We start from the raw sequence: 25,585 nt of genomic DNA on the forward strand, positions 1-25,585 counted from the left end.
TGAGGAGACCCGTTAGCTCAAAACTTCTCTTGGGAGCGAGCAGCGGACATGAGGGAGCAGTACCCGTACTTGTTCGAATAGAGAAGGTATGTATCTTAATCTTGGTCACAGTTGGTTTATGTGCTTTCGTGTGGCTTGCTTTAAGTTGATGGTTGATCTTGCAAATTTCGAGGACGAAATTTGTTTTTAAGGAGGGGATGATGTGATGACCCGCTTTTGAGTGTATTTTCGCTGAAATAGTTGTTTTTATTTTAATTAATATATTAGTTATTTATTTTAATTTATTTGCGTTTTAAAAATTGTTAGTTTTTAATTTAATTGATGTTGTGTTTTATTTCTTTTAGTTGTTTACAGTTTTTAATATCTTCGCGGCGGTTTAGTGTTGTTTTTCCCGGACTGAGGATTAGATCTCGTCTTTTCCCTACATCTCTTTTCCTTTTTCCTTTTCTTTTTCATTTTTCTCTTTTTCCTTCTTTCTTTTTCTTTTTTTCTTTCTTTTCTTTTTTTCCCTCTCTCTCCCCGCTTCGACCCCCCCGGCCTCTCTCTCTTCTCTCTCCCTCACGTCGGAAGCCTCTCACCCCCGATCTACCGCCGTCCGGCCACCGTGCGGCTCACCGCCGGTACCGTTCGGTTCGTCTCCCTCCAGCGCACCTCCCCACCGAAGCTCACCCCCATCCGGCTGGCCGTTTGGCCAGAAAACCTCTTTAAAGTCCTCATGGCTTTTGCTCCGATCCGCCGCCGTCGCTCCACCTCCAGCCACCATTTCTTCACCACTTCATCACCGGTCCCTTGCCGTCCTAACCCACCTATTTTCGGCCACCAACGACCACCGGAACCGCTCCCACGAGCTAGCTTTCCTTTTTGGGAAATCCGGCCTCTTTCCGGCTATTTCGCCGCCACCCACGGCCAACCACCACTTCCAATAGCTTCACAACCATCCCTAGACCATTCCCTATCAATCCCAAGCTCTAGTTTGTCCCCGTTCAAAAGTGGGTTTTTCACAACCCACGGCCACAGTGAATTTTCACTGTGACGTTGCTTTTTCGCCGCCGTTTGCAACGCCTCGTGTTTTCTAAAATTTCCATATAGCGCTGTAAGTATTTTTCAAACCCTATTTTCAAATTTAAATATATATTGCTCATTCAATTTATTTTATCTGTTGGTTGGCTGATTCCGGACTGAGTCCGAGGAGTTCGGGGGTCGGATGGATGGAGAACGGAGTTGCCTGTTTATTTGATTTGAGTTGTTGGATTATTTTATTATGCATTGTTATGGAATTGCATGGTGCATGCACGTGTGTTTGTGAAATAGTGTGAAAAGCCTGTGTATCGGTGTAAGTGGTCTTACGGGTGCGTGTGTATCAAGACCCCAAGCCGGGATGGGGTATTATCCCGGTGGAGCTCCTCTGGTCATTCGGGAGCGGAATAAACTGAGTGATGTCCCCTGGGTTGTCGCTAGACGACGGGAGCGGGGGCTAGGGGTTGCTTGGCTACGAACGCGCCGGGCGCGGAACCGGGCATCGCTCTACGCACCGACTCCGTGGCCCTTCGCTGGTGAGGGCTAGAGGATGCTTGGCTACGAACACGCGGGGCGTGGAACTGGGCATTGCTCGTTAGGTGTCACATGCGTAGTGGTACTCTGCGGTGTGGCACTGGAGCCAAGGTGTGCGGATGACCCCTACGGGAGGTCATGGTGCATACGGATAAAATGGATTCTGGTTTGAGTCGGATAAAGGCCAAATGTGACTTTTGGCGTGGTTTTGGAAAAGATGTGTTTTTGGGCCAAATGGATTTTTTTGGCATGTGTGGAAAAATCGTGTTTTATGGGCTTTGTGCACTGGGCATGTTTCATGCATATTGTTTGAGTTCTATATGCTTTTATCTAGTAGTGTTTGGGTTTTACTTACCTGCGGTACCATTTTTGGTTCCGTAGCTTTTGGTGCAGAGTTTGAGGACGAAGAGGAGAAGGCTGAGCCCGAGGATGCGGCTCCGCCGGGTTGCTGATGCTATGCTTTATATTTGGTTTAAAACTGTATTTGTGTTTTTGTAATATTTTAATTATGTATGTTTTAAACAGCTTGTATTACGTTAAGAAAAATTCTAGTACTTAGTTATGACCTTCGTTATCCGCTGCATGTTTCTTTGTGCACATATGTTGCCTTTGCACACACTTGGCACCCGTCGATAGGATGGTGACCCGGGTTGTCACCATCCGGACGTCTCGATTTCCCCGTGTTCGGGCGTGGAGATTTGGGGGCGTCACATAATTAGATGTGGCAATTAAAGTATTTTTGTGAGAACATCTTTGTTGCCATACTCAGCCCAGGTGCTTTGTTTCACAGCTGGCTATTTGGTTGGCTTTTGTATAAGGAAGTCTGTTTAGCAAGTGACACGGATCTGTTTCTAAGCTTTGTTTCTTTGCGACTTAGCCCAGGTGTTCTATTTCTTTGCTCATTTGGTCAGGGACTTCATAATATTTGAGCCAAATTTAGATCTTGGTTAGTACAGAAGCTAAAGATCAATACAATAAATTTCCCACATTTGGACGGTCAAAGACTCAAAACAAATTTTTCTAAGCTTTGGTACTAGCTAGCTAGGTTGATTAACTAAACATTAACTAAATATTAAAATATGATACGTGTAATTGGTAATATATATTTTAAAGATCAAGTATGTTTTGGATGGACATTGTCATATGAGAGTATTCCGAAAGGATGAAATTGATTTTTGGTTGTGAAACAATGACCCCCTGTTTTGGGCAATTTTCATTCCTGAGCCAGTTTGACAAACATCTCCAACTTAACCAAAAACTAAGTTACAGACCACAACAATCAATCAAACAACATCAAGCTCATTTTCAAGGATTACATCATCAAGTTCATTTTTAAGGATTACATTCATATTGCTGATTATCGTTCAAACTTCAACATAATTACAATATAAAGTACAATAATTCATAACCATGACAAGAATATTGTTCCCTTATACTTTTTTTCCATAGTTTTAAACTTTGCTTCTTTAGCCATTACACGTTCTTGATTGATACTGTTGTTCCTTTTTTGAGCAAACTCCAATGTTATTTTGAAATAACTGTTTTGTTCCATTTCAAAATCAATCCATTGAAAAAATGAGCATTGTTTCTTCATCTTATAGTTTGGACAATTAAAAAACTGTCAAACTAGTATGTTTGGCAGAAATCTTTAACTTTGATGGAATCCCACAATGGTAAAGTGGTATCTCCAAAGTAGCAGCTTCATCTTTTGCTCTTGAAGTCCAAGAACTTGAACTAACATTGCTGTCGTAGGCATATTACATTTGCCACATTAATTAATATTAGACATCATAATATAATGATAGAAAAATATTATACTTTCAACTTAATTACACAAGCTGAACAGGCACAAGAAGCTGAATTCATTTTAAGCAGTAAAGAGCTTTGACAACGATTGAACCAGTAAAGAGCTTTATTCTAAGCAAAACTAGACATATTTAGACAATTAAGAATCATTGCCCAGTATCTATAATTTATTAATTTATACTTCAATACAAGTTAAAAAAAATTCAAAATCAAAAGGAAATAAATTTAGCTATTAAACTCAGAAGGCATGCATTTTCTTATTAACAGTCAAGAAAGCATGGCTCAACAATAATTCGTCTACTAAACACAACATACAACCCAAATTTAATTCCACTGCTTGAATTTGACATACAACCCAAATTGAATTCCTCTGATGAACACGACATACAGCTACTCATATAGATCCAAAATTATATATGTTCAAACAAAATAACCCACAAAACAACCCGAAATAATCCACCAACAGTTGGGAAAAAAAAATAGTGAAAACTTGCACTTCAGGGAGCAACTTGAACACAAACGACAGCCCATATAGATCTAAAATTATATATGTTTAAACAAAATAACCCAAGAAATAACCCACAAACAACTGAAAAAATAGTAAAAGTGCCTTCAATATGTTTTTCACTATTTGTTCTTCGGTTTTATGGAGATAGAGAAGCTGGGGATTTTTGGGTTTCAGTTTTATGGAGATTGAGAGGGAGGGCATTTTTTGGGTTTCGGTTTTATGGAGATCGAGAGGGAGGGTTAGGGTAAAACTTCTTGTATAGGTTTCGATTTCATGGATGGGTTTCGGTGGCAAGAGAGATATGCGAGCATGAGTGGGTTTCATTTTGCTTGGATGGGGGTGGGTTTCATTTTGCTTGGATGGGTTCGAATGAAAGCTTTGGTTTTGCTTGGATGGCTTAACCGGAGAGACAGGGTGAAGAGAGCTTCCTGGATGGCTTTCGCGTTTTGCAGTCACTAGGTTCAAAAGAGAGAAGGAGAAAAGAGGAAAGAGATGGTTTTCCGTGTCACGTGAAGAGAGAGGTCGAGAGGGGGGGTGAGGAAAAGGGGGTCTCGTTTCCTGCATCACGGAGAGAAAATTTGTTTCTATCTCCCTTACGTGGCTTTCACCTATTGGCTCGATAAAGAGGCGTTGTAGGATTAGCCGGTTATAAGTTATTCTCATTTGGATTTAAGACCCTATAATCTTTTTAAAGAATTCTATTCATCATCCTCACATTACATAATATGTATAATTTTTTTAATTTTTTTTTCTTATCAAATATATTATGCATGGATAATAAGTAAAAGAATTTAATTAATTTAGGAAAAATAAAATAAAATAAAATTTAAAAATAAAATTAAATGTGATGTACAGTATGTGGGGATGAAGAGCAAATCTCAATTTTTTTTTAAGCAATATCTCCTTAATGGTTTAGATTTTTTAACAAGATAAATAATACATGCAGTCGTTGGTTCACTATTAAATAACTATTATTTTTTTCATTCGAGTTTCATATTTATTTACTTTTAAAATTACTCACTCTGTTACAAAATTTGTCGATCCCCGTTAAAAAGGCCAGATGGCCCCAATCAAAGACCTGTCATGTATCAAATGATTTTTTTCATAAAATTTAACTAAACATATTTTAAGAAGATATATTTTAATAAAATTATTTTTTATATTAGTTAGAAAAACTTGAAAAAAAAATTATCAACCAACTGTCACGGGTGGCCATGTTCTATGATTGTATCCACGAGAGGGTGTTTAATGGTTGGATCGGTTGGCGTTTTAGTATAATATAAAATTCATTTTTTATTTGAAAGGTATATTCTTTATGTTTTAAGAAAACATTTAATTGAAAATTTTAAGAAAATGACGTCACGCGAGGTGGTATTTTATTAGTCCTTGTATTATTTATTAAAAAAATGATAGATTTACCTATCATTTGTACCGATCATCTCTCTTTTTTCTAGTTATTTATTTTTAAGATTATATTTTTTATATTTAAAAAAAATGCAAAAAATTAGTTTTTAAAAAATTATAAATATCAATGACCCTATTGATCGCTTTTATCTATGGCTTTTATCGGTGGATATGAGTTATTAACTTATTACTAAAAAATTCAAATCATAAGGGAACAAATAGTGCATAGCACAAAGGGTGTCCCATCAAAATCTCCTTTACATAGTAACTTTTCTACGTGAAAAAACAACAATACGTTGACCACCAACCCATCTTGACTTTTACTACATACAAACATAATTATACACTAATCTATACACTAATCTGTGTACCAATATTAATTTATTCATAGTTAAAATTTAAATTAATATTATTTTCAATAAAATCTACTTTTTAACCAATTACATCATATTAATACACAGATTAGTGCACAATTATACTTATAACTATATTTTTCCAAAACCAAGACTTTAATTTGTAATATTTAATTTTTCATAAAATATTTAGTTTTCAAAAATGTTTTTCTCGTTTGGACGGTAAGTTAAGATAAAATGAATTAAAATAAAATATTGTTAAAATATTATTATTTTTTTTAAATTTAAAAATGTAAAATTATTTGTTATATTTTATATAAAAATTTAAAAAAATTGTAATAATGACATCAAACGAGATGAAACACAAGAATCATGGGAAGGACAGGATGGTTTTGGATCAATGTCTAACTAGAAACTCCCCAAAACAAATATTCAGTGCAGTCATGGTAGATATCACACCTCAGGTGTCCCATGGTACCGAGGGTTTGCTTGTCTTGCATACTCATTGGGGACTCCACATAACAAACAAATCATCTGTGTGGAAGATTGGTCAAAACTTGAAGCTAACCAACCATACAGGAGAGATTCAAATAACTAAATTACCAATTTATTAGCAAGTATAAAGAAAACCAGAGAGCAGACAATTCAACATTTACCAAGACTAAAACCCCGAAAACACACAAAGTTTCAACAGCATCGAACCAATCCAAGCATAAAGAGAGTTTTTTCCCCCCCAAGACAGAGAATGACAATTATTCACATGAATTTGATACTAGCCTTCTTCCTCCCACCTTCCTCTTATCTCCCAATCTTCAATATACTTTCTAAGGCTTCCCAAGAATTGTGGTTTCAGCAATCATGGAAGTGACAATATATGGATCCATGTTAGATGCTGGCCTCCGGTCCTCAAAGTAACCTACCAATTACGATAAAGATTATCATGAACACAAGTCAGTGTTAGTAAGAAATGATTTCCTTTTAATTTAATTCTATGAACCCATCTCTGGAAAGGCCTCAGCTTCCTTCAATTACACACAAGAAAGATATGCCAAAATGATAATACCAATAGAATCCTATCAAGAAAAATAATTCATTTCTATTTATTGAGGTTGCCACAGATTGGTATCAGAGTCATATCTATGATACAACAAGGAAAAGACTCAGAAAACAAATATGCATGAAGTGCACAAGGGCATCCAGTCTGAAAATGGAAGCCCAATTACCACCTAGAGGATGCAAAGGGTAAACGACATTTTAAGAGAAAAGATATCCTCAGGGGGACGGGGACCCAATAGCCATCTTGAGCTACCGTCCTTCAGTCCCATATGGAAGGGTTCTTCTCATATTATTAACAAAGATGGTGGAGAATTGAACTATTCCTAAATAAGAACTACAGTGACATCTGCAACATAGTAAAATAGAGCTTTTGCAATTTTTTTAACTCAATAACTGCCATCCCTGTTGGGAAAGGAGATATAACTCTGATACTTTTGAGTGTTAGGAAAGGTAAGGGGCCCAAACGACTTCTTGGACACCGTTTGGATCCGACAAGACAAAACAAATCAAGTGGAGTATTGTTCTTCGGGTAAATGCAGACCACTTGAAAGAGCATATCATTATACACCTCAATAATTATTATCCAAGCAAGAACCTTGAAAATGAAGCTAATCTCTATAGCAGGCCACACATGTGGTAGTTCATGCATGTAGTAGGTCCTTTGTTAGTAAATAGTTACTATTTGATAATGGATAGTTTATGATGAATGGATTGTTTTTATTGATAATGGTAGTTGGTAATTTGTTTTAGTATAGGAGCATTTGTGGTAAACGGTTTCAATAGATTGGAGGTGTGAAGAAAATTGGGGAATAAGAGACAACTAGTTTGTGCTGTAGCGTTTCCAGTCCTATGAGGAAATCTGTGGTGCGTTCCAACTTCAAGTGGAACCTTACTTATTGCAATTTCTTCAATTCTTAATATTTTTTATTGGGGTTCCTCATCATGGAAAAGAAACATGCTTAGAAATGTCTGATCAAATGGAGTTGTAAGAAACTCAAACAAATACAAACCTTTTCCTTCTTTTTCAGTGTCACGACCAACACGGATAGATGCACCCCTGTTTGCAACACCCTGTGTTTTGGATTAAACAAGGTTTAGTCAAACAATGACATAGCATATATGAATCATTGAATTATCTAAACAAGCAAAGAAAACAAAACTACATGCAAACACACATAGATACAAATATATAAATGTTGAACTTACCCAACAGAAAGTGTTGATGTCGGCAGTCTCATGGCGGCCTGTCAATCTCCTCTCATTGCCTTCTCCATAGGCAGAAATGTGCTCCTTGTGGCGCACACGCAACTTTTCAATAGCTTTTTTTATCACCTCAAAGCCACCTTCGTTTCTCATTGACTTGGTGCTAACAGTAGAAGGCAAACCAAAAGATCAGAACTTGCTCTACAATAATATTGACTTCTACTAAATGGCAACATTGCAGAAGCAAGGAATTCAAAATGGAATTTGTATAAGCATCCACCTGTAGTTAGTATGAGCACCAGCACCGTTCCAGTCACCCTGATATGGTCGGGAAAAAAAAAATATACATAAAGAACTTACAATAGGCAAGCACCACAAAACAGGATGATGTTTTCATGAAATCATAAGCTAACTTCATTGCAAATGTTGGCTCATTAGAAGTATATCTAAGGAGAATTGAGTGTGTTCAGCACAGAGTAAATTTGGACACTATGAAATTGTTTGATGAGGTTTCAAATTGCAATATTCCAAGAACTCTGAATCACACAAAAGCAATCTCCGATAAGAACATCAATAATTAAATTTCAAGCTGAAGCGACCAACATAAAGAAACAAAAAGGTTCATTAACCAAGAAGAAGTCACCACCGCAGTGGCAAAACAAACCTGGATGGGTTTTGGGTCGAACGAAAGAACAACCCCTGCAATTTCTGTGATCCTCTGTTTCATCAAGAGGACTAAAAGATTAGAAAGAGAGAAAACACATACAGCCACGTTCAACACATGCCAACTATACATGAGCTAGTCTTTTGGACAAACCTCAAGAATGTATCGAGCAACCCATAACTGATCACCAGCAGAAATGCCAACAGTAGGACCAACTTGAAACTCCCACTGTTTCACACCAGCACATCACAATCATTTATCAAAAAGAGGTTGTGAAGATCAAATCTTTTAAAGTAGGTTGTGAACATCACAATCACAACAAAATAAATAACAAATTGTGATCTGTTGACAATGGAATTGGAAAGAAAGAAAAGAAAAAAAAAGGAAAAGAATATAAAACCTTTTAAACTGAGCTCACCTGGCCAGGCATAACTTCCCCATTGATTCCACTGATGTTAATTCCAGCATAGAGGCATGCCTTATAGTGGGAGTCCACTATATCACGACCTAATGCCTTGTCTGCCCCTACACCACAATAGTAGGGACCCTACATAGATAAAAAAATAAATAAACAAATAACTGAAATAAATTGCTTGATTCATAGGATCTTATGAAATGCTAATGAACATAAAGATTCTTTTTTTTTTTTTTTTTTTGGGTGAAAAAAAGTACTAATAGCAATGATAAATGATAGTAACAACAGGTACCTGAGGGCCAGGGTAGCCGCCAACCGGCCATCCAAGAGGCCATTTAACATCCTTCTGAAGAAGAGTATACTCTTGCTCAATGCCATACCTAATTATATAATTGCGGAGCTCTTAAGTACAAAATCAGTAAAAACAAATTTGTAGTAATTAAATAGAAAGGAATAAATTCCCTCATAGAGCAAACACTAGACAATATGTAATGTTGCCAATCAAAAGACAACGTACAATTAATTGTTAAAAGGAAAAATACACTTTGTATCTTTAAATTGTCGGTTTTATACTGCAACCTAAACTGATAAATAGCACCCTCATCTAATTTCAACCATTGAATTGATGTAAAATAGGCGATATTGTCATCAGAATACAACCTTTTGTACTTTGAATATATCATATATCATATTTTTTCTATAATTTGAGATGCAAAATGCAAAGTCTTAATAGCATGAGAGTGCAACGTATACTTATCACTGGTTAATAATACCATGGCCTTTGTTTTCGTGGGCCAAGTATAAAAATAGTCTTTGTGGTTTGTTTCAAAGTTGAATTACTCCTTGTGTTTTTTAATTAAACTTTTTAGCTTCAAAGGCCAATGGAGGTCTTGGATTCGACCTCCTCCCCAAATTATCACAAAAAAAAAAAAAAAATTAAGCTTTTTACTTTCTCTAATTTTAAGAAATATCAAATTAGTACTTCTGTTAGGATTTTATTAATAAACCATAAATTTCGCAACATTAGTAGCAATGAAAGTTTGACACATATTATTTGACAGACCATGTGAATGCCAAGTGTATAAAGCATTAAAAACTTTTCAAACTATCATTAATAAAATCAAAAAATATTTAAGATTAAATTAATCTTAAACCCTCTTTTCTTTGCTAGACCTTAGTCATGAACAGATGATAGGTTTAGACATAATTCAGAAGTAACTTAATAGATAATACTAATTAAAATATACTCCCTAATAAGTTGACCAAACAATCTAACATTCAAACATGAAATAGAAGCTTCTACAATTTTCTCTCTTTTTTATTTTTAAAATTATCGAGCACTATAGTGATCAACGGTTGGAAGAGGACAACTCCACAGTTAAGCACTTACATATCATCATCAACATCATTAAATTCCACTAGACTAGTAATTTCCACTTCTTGTTTGTCTGAAACCTTAAACGAGAAGGTCGAACTCCAATATTTCTAAACATTTTAGCAAAATTATTGATCATAAGGTAGGTAGAGAATGGCCCCAGAAAATGTCATGTTCCAATGCAAGACAAATGGGATCGTACAATCACACAGAAACCCACCAACCCAACCCCCACCTAACTTCAATTACTTTAATCAAGTAGCCCCATATATCATCTTAATTTTATGGTTATATTAGGTATAAAATATCTCATTCCACTTGAAGCTGATGTAAACGAATCATCCCATTGGCCAAAGTTCAAAGATTCAACAAGGCATGAGAATTGGATCGTGCATACAGTGGGGCCGACATACAGCATGTCTATGCCTAAAAAACACATTCCAAAGAATTTTGAAACATTCAAATACCATTTTTTAACTTAAAAAGCTTGACTTTTACCTAAAGTGAGCCCATCAATTTTCTACCACAACCAAACACCATATATCCATCCCCCCCGATCATTCCGCTTGGTAGCTGAACCTTCCTCATTGCCATTAACTTTTTTATTGTTAACCAGACTGACTATTCAGTATTTACTTAAAAAAAAATGACCACTTTGTATTTTTCATTTTGGACTCTCTAAGAAAACACACGTCATGGTCCTTTATTATTTTCATAGCAGTACTATTATATTTTTCGATAATTCCAATAAATTGATTAAGATCTCTATAATTTTTTAATAAAATTATTATTCATCTTAAATTTTATCATTTCAAATATCACACATTATGCTATTGCTTAAGCCAACCACTTAAATACTTTCTAGTTAAAAGGCGACAGATCAGTCCATATATTTTGATATCCGTGGGTGTTTAGGCCAGCTCGACTAATCTTACGAAACTCTGAAATTAACGATCAGATAAACCTCCAATGACCCAAGCGAACTTGAACTCGTAACTATTACGGAGCAAACCCATGGGCCTGACCAAAGCCTCCAGGTCTAAATTTCAAATCTTTTTAGATGCAAACAATTTTTAAGAAATCATAGTTCTAAGAGAACTTTCCCTTGAATTAATCAACGTGTACTTGCGAAAAAATCCTTACCAAGAGTCGGACCTTGTTCTCAGACACAATAAAAAAAGTCCCAAATCTTAATAATTTTTTATCGGAATAAGTTTAAATAATTTGAAAGGGATGAATATTGGCATTGACATTATAAAATTGTGCAGAATTCTGTCTCTCTCCGACTCGCTGTGGATTATAAAATCCCGATTCCACTGAACATAACATTTAATAGCATAAAAAAAATATATATACAAACGGATACGAAAAATAAATAATGGTAGAATTCTAATATATATATAAATATATATATATACTGTATAGAGTACCAGGGTTCCTCGGCAACAACGTCAGGGTGGCTAAAAATCTTGGAAGCATTGAACCTTTTGTTGGTGGGGATTGGCTCGCCACCTGGCGTGTATGCATCGCACATCACCTATTTTTATTTTCGTGACATAAAAAAGAAAAAGAAAATATTGATAAATAGTAATAATAGTAATACCAGCCTGGAATTCCAAAAGTGGGACACATTCACATGTTAAAAAAATAAATAAAAAGAAATAAATAGCAGTAATACCAGGATGTTGTTTCCTCGTCTGAAAGGATCCTTGAATATAGCCTGAGGACTGGATGCCGGATGGATCCAGATTCCAGAGTCAAACAAAGAAATTTCCCCCACAAAAATAATAATAACTTAAAATACGTATAGATGCGTGGAATATTCTCTTAAAGGAAATAAATAAATAAAAGATTCTTAGGAGAAACGAGATTCAAGATGGATCACGAGATTCACGACCGTCGATTCATCAAAGATTCTAACTTTAATTTAAGATCAAATACATGGGGGTTGATCAAGATCAATTAATGTTGCTGGGTTTGGGGGAGGGAGGTGATTGCATACTAGATGATGACTTCGCTGTCTTCTCCGGGGGCTTGGCCGGTGCTCGAACCGTCGTAGTTCCACTTTGGGAGCTTGGCTGGGTCTGTCACTGGTCCAGGCAGAGTCTAACCAACACGTAGTACCCAGATATTGGAATATACAGTCAAGTCAACCGAAGGAAAAAAAAGACAAACAACAGTAGTAGTAGTAGAAAAAGAAGGAAAAGAAGAAGAAGAAGAAAAGCTCTCTCACCCTAGCTTTGCTTCTCAGGTCCAAGCCGGATCCACCGATCCTATAAGAAAAAAACGATTAAAAGTTTGCACTTATTATCATCATGGGAGTGTGCTAAAAGAGGGGAAAAAAAAAAGGAGAAAAGAAAGAAGGGGTACCATATGTACTCAGCAATGATCTTGGAAGTGGTGTCCGTGAGGTCGAGATTGATGAGATCGGAGAGAAGAGACATGGCTGCTACTTTTGACAACAAGAGAGGGAGGGGAGAGGATGCTTTGCTGAGAGATTATAGGAGGGAGAGAGACTTTAGGGGGGTGAAGAAGGTGATTGGTTGTGTCCCTTAAATAGAGGTGAAGAAGTCTACCTGCCAGTTGCCACCTTTATTTCTGTACAAAATGAAAGGGATGAGGAAAAATAAATCTTGAAGAACTTTGAATGAGTTGGACCTAACACAATCTCCTGCACCACACAATTTTATCATTTTTATTCTTTTATTTGACGAAAACGTTACATATATTTACAGTTTTATTTATAAAATTTATTTTATTAATATTGTAAAAAATTTAAATTTCATAATTTTTAATATATTAATAACGACATATAAAAAAGTAAATTTTTTATAAGTTTTTAAAGTATATTTAACATTTTCTTTTATTTAAATATACACATATTAATATATAAATATATATATTTAAATAAAAAATAAAAATAATAAATTACCTATTAGTGTATATTGTGAATGATAAGTAGCATTTCTTAACTCGATTAGGCTCTATTCTGTAGATGGCTGACTCCAGTTCTTCACATGTGTACAATTGAGTTCTTAAAGAAAATTGTTATATAAAAATAGCAATCCAACAAAAAAAAAAAAAAACCCTTACATACAAATAGCAAAAAAAATAAAGATTCAAAAAAAGAGAAAAAAGAAAAAGGGAACTCAAGGCTTGGAAAGTATTAATATGCAACAAAAAACAATGATTCAAATCTAGAGTTCTCCTTCAATAAGCAATGGCATATACATTGGCATAGAAAAATCCCCCCCCCCCCACAATGCACAAAAACAAAAGGGTACTGGATATATTGTTGTGCGCGTGACATCTTGTGATTACTTAAAAGCCAACTTGCGTATCAACAATGAATATCAATATATTGATTGCTATTCTTAATTTATATGGATAGCATTTCCTTCCATATACTTTAGTGAAAGATAACAGTACTTTTAAGTAATTTTATGAGCAACCAGTTCTTTATAAGTGGAATGCTATTTATGTCTTTTTCCTAGCAAATAAATAAAATACCTTTTAATTCACTCTTATAAATATATATATATATATATATATATATTCCATTAATGCATTTTTAGGGATATTGATTTTATTAAATTCCATCATCTCTGAAAATGGATGCTAATATTTTAAAGATCATATACACTTAGTTATTATTTAAATAAGATCCAACATATCATATTAAATAAACTCAGTTTATTAATTTATTTTTATAAAATATCTTTATATCTGTTTTTTTTTCCCTTTTTGAATATATTTATAGGCTTATATATTTCTTGCGAGAAATGTTTGGGATGCGGATAATAGATCTTGAGCATTTCTCCCTCTACATGAATTTTTATTTTTTATTTTATTTATTTTACTTAGTTATTAAATAAGTATTTTATTTATTTATGTTATAAATTCTTTTAATAATATTTTAATATATTTTAAAAATACATAATTTTTTTTTTTTAAATAAATTACGCTTGGTCCGGAATCGGTGGCCGTAGAGTTACTCATTTCCTGCACACGATTTCAAAGAATTGTACAGAATCTAGTACACTTGTCTTGTAGGGCATGAATTCAACCACAAGCCTGCCAAGAATGTAGAGCCCACTCTTGATTGTTAGCTTGCAAATACACATTCCCACCTGGCTTGACCCTGCGATGACCTACTCCAACCACGTGCATTTTCCTTAAATCAAGCAGTTTGATCAATGTTCACGAGTTTAGTATATATAGATTAGGTACGAATTCAGTACTGGCTTGCTTGCTTTACCAAATCGGGATGATGATATATATATATATATATGCCTATAATTTTTTAATTTATAATTATTTTACAACTAGTTTTAAATAAATCAATATAATTGTGCTACTTCCTTAAAAAAATAAGTATAATTTTACATGATTACCCTTCATGATCTCAAATAAAATTGTAAAATAGTTGTAAATTAATTTTAAGTTTATCATTATTTTTCAGCAAAGATACGTAAATGAGGGTATAAACGGGGTTGTTGACTGATTAAATTGTAGACGTGTTGTGGAAAACGACGTCGCCGCAGCAGATGCCCATTAATTTGTTGGTCATTTATTATATAGAAAATACTAAGGTCACCGCTAGTAGCTCTCGTTGGGGGCCATTGCTGGCCAGTTTTTATTTTTTTATTTTTTTTTATTTTTCTTAATGATTAAAAAAAATTGTTTAATATTAATATAAATTTTTTTATATTTTTTTAAATATTTAAAAACATAAAAAAATGATTTAGAATAAAATAAAAATAAAAACTTTTTTTAAGCCTAACGGTGCGATAAGTGTAGCATCATCCTTATTATATTGAAAATTGGTTGCCTCTTATAAGTTATGGAAGGAAGAATAGTATTACATGTACTTACATTTTTATTTATAAGATTCATTTTATTAATTTTTTTTAAAAAAATTTAAATTTAATAATTTTTAACGTATTAATAACTGACAAATAAAAAAGTATTTATAAATTTTTATTATGCATATTTACCATTTTCCGTCATAGAAACTACAGAGTCACATTCAATTATAAGTACAAAAGCACTAATAAAAGGATGAGGGCTGTAAATAATACTTTACCTCAAAAGAACCTCAAAATTAATCCCTTATATATATGTATCATTAATTTCATGAACTTCCATTTATATGGTATATTAATAATTTATCTCTCAGTACCTTACCAGTAAAACGCAGGCCGTACGCACATTGACCAATCCAACAATTCCTATGACAACAAACAAAACAAAAAAGTAGGCCAGTCGTCCAATATCTCCATGATCATGATCATCATGTACGTGTATGTATCCATGAAAATTCACAGCTTAGCTTTCTTTTAATTTCATGCGCCCGACCTTGGATCAGTTGTAAAATAATATTAATATTACTTCCAGCTTAGAACTGAGACCTTAGCTTGAGGACCGCCTTGAATGTAAACAAAAACGCACTGTGAGCCGGGGTTTAAGACATTTTGCCACTGAGGAAGCTCGTAGATGTTCTTTTTATTAGTTGGAGAGAGGCCCCAGAGAGGACCAGTGAGATCTTCAATCGCCAGCTTAAGATCTGTAATTGGCTTCCCAGATGTATTTTTGATTATCACCTTGTGCTTGTAATGAGTCATTTCTTGTGTAGTCCATGTGCTGGTTATGGAGTGAAGGAATTCAATAGGAGCAGCTGCATGCAAGAAACCCATGACAACATATGTCAAGGCCATGCGAGGGAAATTAAATGACCTCGTCCCACTTTCATTCTATTATGTAAGATGTAACATATTTATCACTATTAGATAATTTTATACACCATATATATATACTCTCATCTTATTTTAATCTTACTATATAAGACGTGACACATTTATTATTATTAGATGATTTTATAATGAAATGAAGGTAGAATGATATATAGTACGGTATGTAGAACTTTATTTTCCTTAATAAAATCCTAGCTATATTTTTAATTTTTTTAGGTAGGTAGCATGTTTGTTTGCCAAGAAACTTGCTCGCTCTTTAATTTATATAATAAATTCGGTTGACATTACTAGTAGTACTCACCAGATGATTTTGTCGCGGGAGTTAATGTTTGCGGGGATCATATGTGCCTGCACTCAATTATTCAAAGGGAAGTAAATCAGTGAAGCGCGGAGAAAGTAATTGGGGAATCCGCTTCCAAACCATTTTCTAACGTTTTATGATCAACTCATTCCTACACTACATGCATGAATGCAATTAAATATTCTTAACATTGGGCATGTTTGGACGCTAAAACTCTCAACATTTTTAAAGATTTTTGTAAAATTTTTTCAATTTCAGATTTTCTATTTTTTCATTGTTACCTAATTATTATTCAAAAATTAATTAATAAATGAACTTTTACAAACTTAAAAAAAAAAAAATATTAAAAATTTATATATATTCAAACAATGTTTTAATTGTATAATATTTTTATTTAATTTTTTTTCTTATTTTCTAAAACCTAATAAAATATTTATACTCAAATAATTTTACTACTATTTACAAAATTGTTAGATACCTTAATTAGTTTTTATTTATATATTTAGGATAAAAGTACTTAATTAACTTGACATGATCATTTACTCACTTGGTGTTGTTTGATGGCCGGGCACCGGTGGTTTTGTGTTGTATGAACTGCCTGTAATTACGTAAACAAGATCAATCAGCTCATCAGACAGAATAATATCAGTAAGTTTTCAATAAATAATAAATTATGAAAATATTAATAAATGATGTAGATTTATATATATTATAAGCAATATTTGAGAAGTACTGCTACCGTCATAAATAAATTATATAGATGTACATATATATAATTTTATAATTTGACGTGATTTCATATGATCTGTTAGATATATTATATAATAAAAATAATTTTATAATATGATAAATCACGTTTTAAAGTATATAAGTTTGAGTGAGTATTTTTATATGATCGCTAAAGTATTTTGACGTTGATTAGGATATATCCTTAATTAAAATGGTTGTCACGCACCCGAAATACCATTTGCATCCTGAAGCTTAGAGAAGAGGCCCACAAGAGGAGCAGTGCCCGAAAGTGTAGGCTCGGTTTCTTCATAAGAGGAGCGGTCATCGGAGAAGTCATCATTCTTATCAGGACCACCCACCAGGGCTCCGTATATGACATTGGGATCTCTCTCAGATCGATGGTACCATGTCTCAAAACCTTGCACGCATTGAACCGCTGAATGGAGAACATATATGGAGGCAATTGAAGCACCTCTGTGATGAACATGAGTCGGATATTTTGGTCCATAACCAACTAAGTAACTCATCGACTTGGGATTTTTGCCAAGAATGTAGTCAGCCTACACGTATGCACAACCAAATCAATGTAAACTGATCATTAATTGAGAGAAACGAAACTAAATTCGAGTAAATTAAGGTTGTCGGTAGAAGTAGCATATATAGCTAGGTACGTGTGTCTATATATAACTGATCTTAATTTCTGTGTACCTGTGACTTGGCAAACTTGAGGAGCTCCTGAGGTTGAACAAGGCCACCACTAGGACAGGTGAACTTGGCGTTTGCTGCAGAAAGATAATCAGAGTAGACAGCAAGAAGAAATGCAGCGGATGAGACATACTGCATGTTATTCCATTCACGTACGTATACTAATCCCCCTGTTGATCGAACAACACGTGCAAGGAATCCTTATATTAGCATTTAAGATTCAAACTGCAACATTAATATTGACATTATAATCTAGAAATTTAATACTGTTCACTTTTCATTAGGGAGACATATTCTAGTCTTGTGGTTACGAATTACCAGGAGTTTTGTAGACATTGTAGCCGTCATTTTTTTGGAGACAAGCACAGGAAAAGTAGTTCGCCTTGGCCTGGTATTGTTTTAATATGTTAGTGTATGCACCGCCTTTTCCCTCCAACGGTACCTGCATAAAATGTTGGAAATCCATGCAATTAGTTTTAATAAGCTGTCTGACTGCTCTAATTCACATGAAAGTTGCAGTTAATTATTGGTAAAAGGTTAGTATTACAACAAATATTAATGTAATTAAACGAATTGAAAAGGGATCATGTTGCATAGATGACAAAAGGCATTCCGACATCATGAGAAATTTGCTGTATAATATCTTCCAAATTATTGAACTCAGTCCACTTGATCTGTTTGGTTTTCAAAGAGAACATTTTAATTTTAGCTCTAAAATGGAGTTCTTGGATTGTATGTACCTTTGAAAGAAGGATTTGCACACCAGCATATTTATTATCCCAAGAGAATTCTTTGACAGCCCATCCAGTTCCACCAAAGTACATAGCATTGTCCACTACATATTTCAGATAGTACTCATCATTGGTAGCTTGAAACAGCCAGGCAGCTGCCCACAATAACTCATCCTTCATCAAAATGTAGAGAACCTGATCATTTAGAATAAACTAAACCAAGAAGCAAAAGATCAATGGTGATAAAAAAGAATATTAAATTCTGTTAAGGGATTATTTGACTAACCCAATAACCAGATGATGTGTAGAATTGCTTAGCAGACGGGATAGAGTCATCATACAAACCTCTGAACTTGTCCGCAAACGAGAAAAGCTGCAATATTGAATAATTAAAAGAAGTAACTCTAAGGAATAGTGGCTAGCTTGAAATTTTACTCGAGTGATCATATATGTTATATGGGTGATGAACTCTAAGGAAAGATTCATTGCATGGATGCCATTCTTTATACGAGCAGGTAAACTTTATTATCTAGGAGTACTTGAAAAATGGATCAGAAGAATAAGGCAACGTAATTCAGGGATATAAGTAGTATTATTTTTTGAAGGTTATGGATATCTGAAATGGAGTGCTAGCAACATATATAGCTGACAACTGCTGGTACTTGTTTCTTTATGTTCTAGTATTTATTTATTGGAAAAATCTATTTGTCATCCTCACACTTCACACACCACACTTATTTTAATTTTTTTTTCATTTTTTCTATAATAAATATGAAGTGTGTGGATGATAAATAAAATAATTTAATTAGTTTAATAAGAATAAAATAAAATAAAAAATAAAAAAAATAAAAAATAATATTTTAATATATAAAGTGTGTGGTGTAGGATGATGTGTAGCATTTCTCTTATTTATTTACTGCATATTTTAGTCTTCGCCACTAAGTGGATATATATTGTATTAATGTACTTGTGTGGCACCAAAAATATATCCATGACTAACCTGCTTGGCGTGAACTAAGAGGAGATTGGAGTAGGAAGAGTTATAAGACTGGAAAGCTATGGCAGCTGAAGCCAAGGCAGCTGCAGTTTCACCGGCAACATCCGAACCAGGATGATTTGCATCAATCTTGTAAGCATCTCTTGGAGTTGTCATGTCTTCAGCACGCTCCCAACAATAGTGATCAGAGTTCCCATCGCCCACCTGAATGTTACACACCAAATTATTATAACTTGCTCCTCGTGTAATCACTGTTTTCTTTAATTTGATGCTCATGTATATATGTTTTGTGTCCATAAATTTATCTTGATGTGCGAATGTACATATGCATATGAATAGGTGACCAAACCCTGTTTTTGTGAACATTAGTCTTACCTGTGCCCATAGAACATAGGCTGTGGATGTGCTTTAATGAAGTAATCAGTACCCCATCTAATGGCCCATAACATGCGTCCCATTTGGTTTAGCTCTGTAATTTCTTTCTTGAACTGTATAGCTCCCCATGAAAGCATTGTCACACTGTAAGCCATTGGCAGCCCAAATTTCACATGATCTCCTGCATCATAATATCCTCCAACCATGTCCACCTGCCCCCCAATACACCCCAAAACAAATTAAAACACGTACGTACGTACGGTCACCATCATAATGCGTAGAGGCAAGCATACATTAAAATTGGAAGTGATATTGGTGTACGTGTTTTTGCAGTAAAATGCAAACTCTTTCTTACCCCCTGCAAATACCCATCTTTGAGTCCCGAGTCGCCCCGCCACGCGACTCGCTTATCATTTGTTGGAAGTTTACCTGATCTCTGTGCCTCAAGAAACAGCAAGCTCTTGTTGAGGGCCTCACCGTAGTCGAAGCCCGTCGCAGTGGTTGCCGTGGAGTACCGGAACATGCTAAGTAGCAGTGCTAGGAAGACGCATGGCTTAAACTTCAACTTGCTCATCATGACTGATTCAGAAACTCAACAATAGCCTAATGCGGCCTATATCCTTGTCAATGTGTTTGCTCACAAAGACCAAATCCAATGAGGCACATGAGGAAAGGAATAAAGTCTGCTGCAGCAGCAGATGAAGGTGCATCCACTACACAGAAAGCTGCAAGTTCAGACAACCTTGCACCAAGTAAGTGAGTGCCCTGCTAGTGCTAAGATGAACGTGCTTTGTCCCCCCCCTGCTCTTGGTATAATGCATATGTGTGTTTATGTAAAGTGTGTCAGGAATTGTTTTTCTTTTTAGCTTTTTTCAGCTTTCTTTTATATTCTTGCAAGCTGTATATAATCACTGCACTTCACCATTGTAATTATAGAATCAATATAGCAAGAAGTTTTCTCTTCAACAGAGTTGTCTCTCAAGTTTTCTCTCATTCACCTCTTCATCCTTCTTCTTTAAACTTCAACTTCATCCTCAAGTTCAGTTTTCAACATGGTATCAGAGAAGGTTTGATATCCCTGCTTTATTTATTTTTCTCTCCTTTGTCAATCACTCACTCCCTTATTTCCATAACCCTTTGTTCCTATGGCTGAGAATCACCCCCCTCCAAGTCCATCTGAGGACCCTAATAGTCCATTTTTTCTCCACCACAGTGATAATGCCAACACTGTGGTAGTCACACCTCACCTCACAGGTCCCAACTATTTGTCTTGGAACCGTTCATTCACTTTGGCCATCTCAATAAAAAACAAGCTGGGATTCCTAGATGGAACCATCAAAACTCCTGAAATTCCCAGCACCCTTTATGTCCCTTGGCTTCGCTGCAACAACCTAATACTCTCTTGGATCCTCAACTCAATTTCAAAAGAAATAGCCTCTAATGTTCTGTATGTTAACTCAGCTAAGGAGGTTTGGGAGAAACTTAAGGCAAGGTTTGCACAGCCTGATAATGTGCGCATTTATTAGTTGCAATAGCAGCTTGGGTCCATTATTCAAGGGTCCCTATCTGTGAATGACTACTTCACTCAACTCAATGCAGTGTGGGAAGAGTTGCATAACTATAGACCCTTGCCTCACTGCTCTTGTGACTTGTGCACTTGCAAAGCGTTAAAGACTGTAGGAGAGGCTCAACAAACTGACTCAGTTTTCAAATTTCTGATGGGGCTAAATGACACCTATGATAGCATAAGAGGACAGATCATCCTCATGAGTCCAATGCCATCACTGGACAGGATTTTCTCCCTTGTCCTGCAAGAGGAGAGGCAAAGACAGGCTAGGACTCTTGCTATGCCCCTCAATGAATCATCAGCCTTAGTTGCCTACCATAACCAACCCAAAAGAAAAGATAAAGGAGAGATGACCTGTTATCATTGTGGGAAACCTGGACACACAAAAGAAAAATGTTATCGTTTGGTTGGATTCCCACCAAACTTCAAGTTCACCAAGTCTAAGCCTGGGTACTCTAATGGTGCACAAAGCCACCACTCAGTCAACCAAGTTGTTGCTCAAAACCAGGAAAGGAGTCACTCGAGTCCCTCATTGCCTCTCACTGCAGACCAGATTCAGCAGATAGCAACCCTTGTTAATGCTCAGTCTTCTCAGCTTAACCCAAAGGATGGAAGCTCACCAACCACTCAACTTGACACTCAGCCCCTAGCAGCAGCAGATTCCACATTTCTTAATCACCACTCTTCCAACATGGCAGGTATAAACCTTCAAACACCTACCATCATTAACTTGCAAGAATTTCCTACACATTCTGTTCAAAACACACACTCCCTCACAAACCACAAACCTGTCCAACAGCATACACCTCAATGGATCCTAGACACAGGAGCCACAGACCATATGGTCTGCTCCACCTCATTCCTCACTACCATAACCTCTGAAAAACAGACCCAAGTGCATCTCCCAAACAGGACATATGCATCAGTGACACACATAGGCACTGTCAAGATTTCAGACAAACTCATTCTCACAAATGTCCTATGTGTACCAACTTTTACTTTTAATCTCATATCTGCCAGCAAACTCACCCAAAAATCTTCTGTTTGCCTTATATTTCTTGAAAAATTTTGCTTCATACAGGACCTATCTTCATGGATGACGATTGGTCTTGCTGAAGTCTCCAATGGCCTCTACTTTCTCAAAGTCCAGTCCTCATCATGTCATGCTGTCAAAGGCCCTTCATCAGTCAAGAACAATCCCAGTCAGTCCACTTGCTCATCCAACAGTCAGAACTCAAGCTCAAACCAGCCACAAAACTTTGATTTATGGCATTTTAGATTAGGTCATGTACCTCCTCAAAGGATAAATATCATTCGAACTCATGCTCCTAATGTAAAATGTGACATTGACATCCAATGTACTGTTTGCCATTTGGCTAAACAGAAAAGAAAACCATTCAAATTAAGCTCTATTTCCACTTTGTTTCCTTTTGAGTTAATTCATTGTGACATTTGGGGGCCATATTCTCATCCTTCCATTCAAGGACATCACTACTTCCTAACCATTGTGGATGACAAAACTCGAGTCACATGGACCTATTTAATGAGATTTAAATCTGAAACAAGGAGCATTTTGCAAAATTTCATTCACATGGTCAAGAACCAATTTGATGCTAAAATCAAACAAATAAGATCTGATAATGGTTTTGAGTTCCAAATGACAGATTTTTACAATTCTCATGGCATCCTACACCAAAGATCTTGTGTCTATACCCCCCAACAAAATGGGGTGGTGGAGAGAAAACACCAACACCTCCTATCCACTGCTAGAGCACTTCTTTTTCAAGCCTCCCTTCCACTAAAATTCTGGGGAGATGCTGTGCTAGCAGCAGCCCACCTCATCAACAGAATCCCAACTCCAACCCTCAACAACAAATCACCATATGAGGCCCTCTTCTCATCCATCCCATCTTACTCCCACCTAAAGGTTTTTGGTTGCCTATGCTTTGCCTCTACAATAAAAAATAATAGAGGCAAACTGAGTCCTCGAGCTAGGAAATGCATCTTCATAGGATATCCATCTGGTATCAAGGGGTACAAAGTTTATGACCTTGAAGATCAATCATGTTTTGTGTCACGAGATGTTATATTCTATGAGTCATCTTTCCCTTTTCAAAAATCAAATTCTGATGCAACTTCCTCCATGGACCCTCACAACTTAGTCCTTCCAATGGCTATACCCGAACCCATGCCTTCTGCTCCCACACACCAATCTGTCACTCCCTTAATGCCAGTTGACACCCAACAAAACAGCCCTGCCACCCAACTCAATCCACAAGAAAATGACCATAATGACCTAAACACTCTCACCCCCTTTGATGAAAACCATGAGCCCTCTCCACATGTCCCCATTGAATCACTTGCCTCTCCCCTCATGAACACATCACCTGTCATCCTTAGGAGATCAAGTAGACCTCGACAACCACCTAGTTACCTACATGACTATCACTGCCAAATAGCTCACACAGACCCAACCTCACACCCACTTTTAACCAATATTGCTCACCCTCTTCACCAATACCTATCCTACAACAATCTGTCCACTCAGCAAAAATCCTTTGCCCTCTCACTATCCTCACTTCAAGAACCTCAAAACTACCAAGAAGCTGCTAAATCTAAGTATTGGCAAGATGCTATGCATGCTGAGTTGAAAGCTTTAGAAGAAAATGGTACTTGGACAGTCACTACCTTACCTCAGGGAAAAAGAGCAGTAGGATGCAAATATGTCTACAAAATTAAATTAAAATCTGATGGAACTGTGGAGAGGCCTAAAGCTAGGTTAGTGGCAAAAGGCTACACTCAAAGGGAAGGGTTTGATTATCAAGAGACCTTTAGTCCAGTTGCTAAACTCACAACTGTCAGAATATTTCTTGCACTTGCTGCAATCTTCAATTGGCATCTCTATCAACTAGATGTACACAATGCCTTCCTTCATGGAAAATTGGATGAGGAGATTTACATGGAACTACCTCCAGGTTATCACAGTAAGGGGGAGTCCACTATCAAAGGGAAACTTGTTTGCAAACTTCATAAGTCACTCTATGGACTCAAGCAGGCCTCTAGACAATGGCACTCGAAATTTTCTGATTCACTTGTTTCCATTGGTTTCCAACATTCCAAATCAGACTACTCCCTCTTCACTAAGACTGATAAGAATGGTTTCATAGCCTTACTTGTCTATGTTGATGACATAGTCATAGGTAGCTCAAGCATTGAAGCCATCAACAGAGTAAAAGCTCACCTGCATTCTCAGTTCAGAATTAAGGACCTTGGCACTCTCAAATTCTTCTTAGGCCTAGAAATTGCAAGATCAGCTGCTGGACTTCATCTATGCCAAAGGAAATACAGCCTTGAAATCCTAGAAGATGTAGGATTTCTTGGATGTAAACCAGCAAGCACACCAATCAAGATGAATCACAAACTTTCACACTCCTCATCAAATCTGTTGAAGGATCACTCAAGCTACAGAAGACTCATAGGTAGACTAATCTACCTCACCATATCTCGACCAGACATCACCTATGCAGTTAGCATACTCAGCCAGTTCATGGACAGGCCCAATGAGGACCACATGCAAGCCGCACATCGAATCTTGAGGTACATAAAAGGCTCAATAGGTCAAGGGATATTTTATCCCTCTAAGTCAGTTGTGCACATCAAGGCCTTTAGTGACTCAGATTGGGCAGCTTGCCCAGAAACAAGGAGATCAATAACAGGATTCTGTGTGTTCATTGGTGACTCTTTGGTTAGTTGGAAATCTAAGAAACAAGTGACCATCTCACGGTCCTCTGCAGAGGCAGAGTACAGAGCCTTGGCACACACTAGCTGTGAAATAGTATGGTTGATCTCATTGCTGAAAGACTTCAACATTTCACACTCCAAACCTGCCCTCTTGTACTGTGATAACCAATCTGCCCTACACATCACTAAAAACCCAGTTTTCCATGAAAGGACCAAGCATATCGAATTAGATTGTCACTTTGTTAGGGAGAAAGTGCAGGCCAAGATCATCACTGCCCTCCACATTGCATCAAAGTTCCAGCTTGCAGATATTTTCACTAAGGCATTAAACACTACAAGCCTTCAGTTCCT

At 36.1% G+C, this 25,585-nt stretch overlaps 2 protein-coding genes across 2 annotated transcripts; both read right to left on the bottom strand.

Annotated features, from left to right (window-relative positions):
• Positions 1 to 6,207: 6,207 nt before the first annotated feature.
• On the bottom strand, positions 6,208 to 12,907 carry LOC122310845 (glutamine synthetase nodule isozyme-like). Its single transcript, XM_043125042.1, has 13 exons — positions 12,706 to 12,907; positions 12,569 to 12,608; positions 12,338 to 12,441; positions 12,014 to 12,062; positions 11,766 to 11,872; positions 9,253 to 9,340; positions 8,964 to 9,092; positions 8,699 to 8,773; positions 8,546 to 8,599; positions 8,162 to 8,199; positions 7,885 to 8,044; positions 7,689 to 7,749; positions 6,208 to 6,538 (listed from the first exon to the last, which is right to left on the bottom strand). Exons 1-13 carry the CDS (start codon positions 12,777 to 12,779, stop codon positions 6,447 to 6,449), a joined length of 1,071 nt encoding a protein of 356 aa, XP_042980976.1. The 5' UTR covers positions 12,780 to 12,907; the 3' UTR covers positions 6,208 to 6,446.
• Positions 12,908 to 15,429: 2,522 nt separating this feature from the next.
• LOC122309192 (endoglucanase 5-like) lies at positions 15,430 to 21,475 on the bottom strand. The gene is given in 10 exon segments (XM_043122573.1): positions 15,430 to 16,080; positions 17,341 to 17,678; positions 17,827 to 17,993; positions 18,142 to 18,265; positions 18,564 to 18,728; positions 18,841 to 18,927; positions 19,555 to 19,755; positions 19,927 to 19,946; positions 19,949 to 20,138; positions 20,282 to 21,475. Coding segments are annotated over 10 exon segments (1,872 nt in total). The 5' UTR covers positions 20,504 to 21,475; the 3' UTR covers positions 15,430 to 15,722.
• Between the last annotated feature and the right edge of the window lie 4,110 nt (positions 21,476 to 25,585).

Source organism: Carya illinoinensis, chromosome 5, assembly GCF_018687715.1.
Source record: "Carya illinoinensis cultivar Pawnee chromosome 5, C.illinoinensisPawnee_v1, whole genome shotgun sequence".
Taxonomy (NCBI): Eukaryota; Viridiplantae; Streptophyta; class Magnoliopsida; order Fagales; family Juglandaceae; genus Carya; species Carya illinoinensis.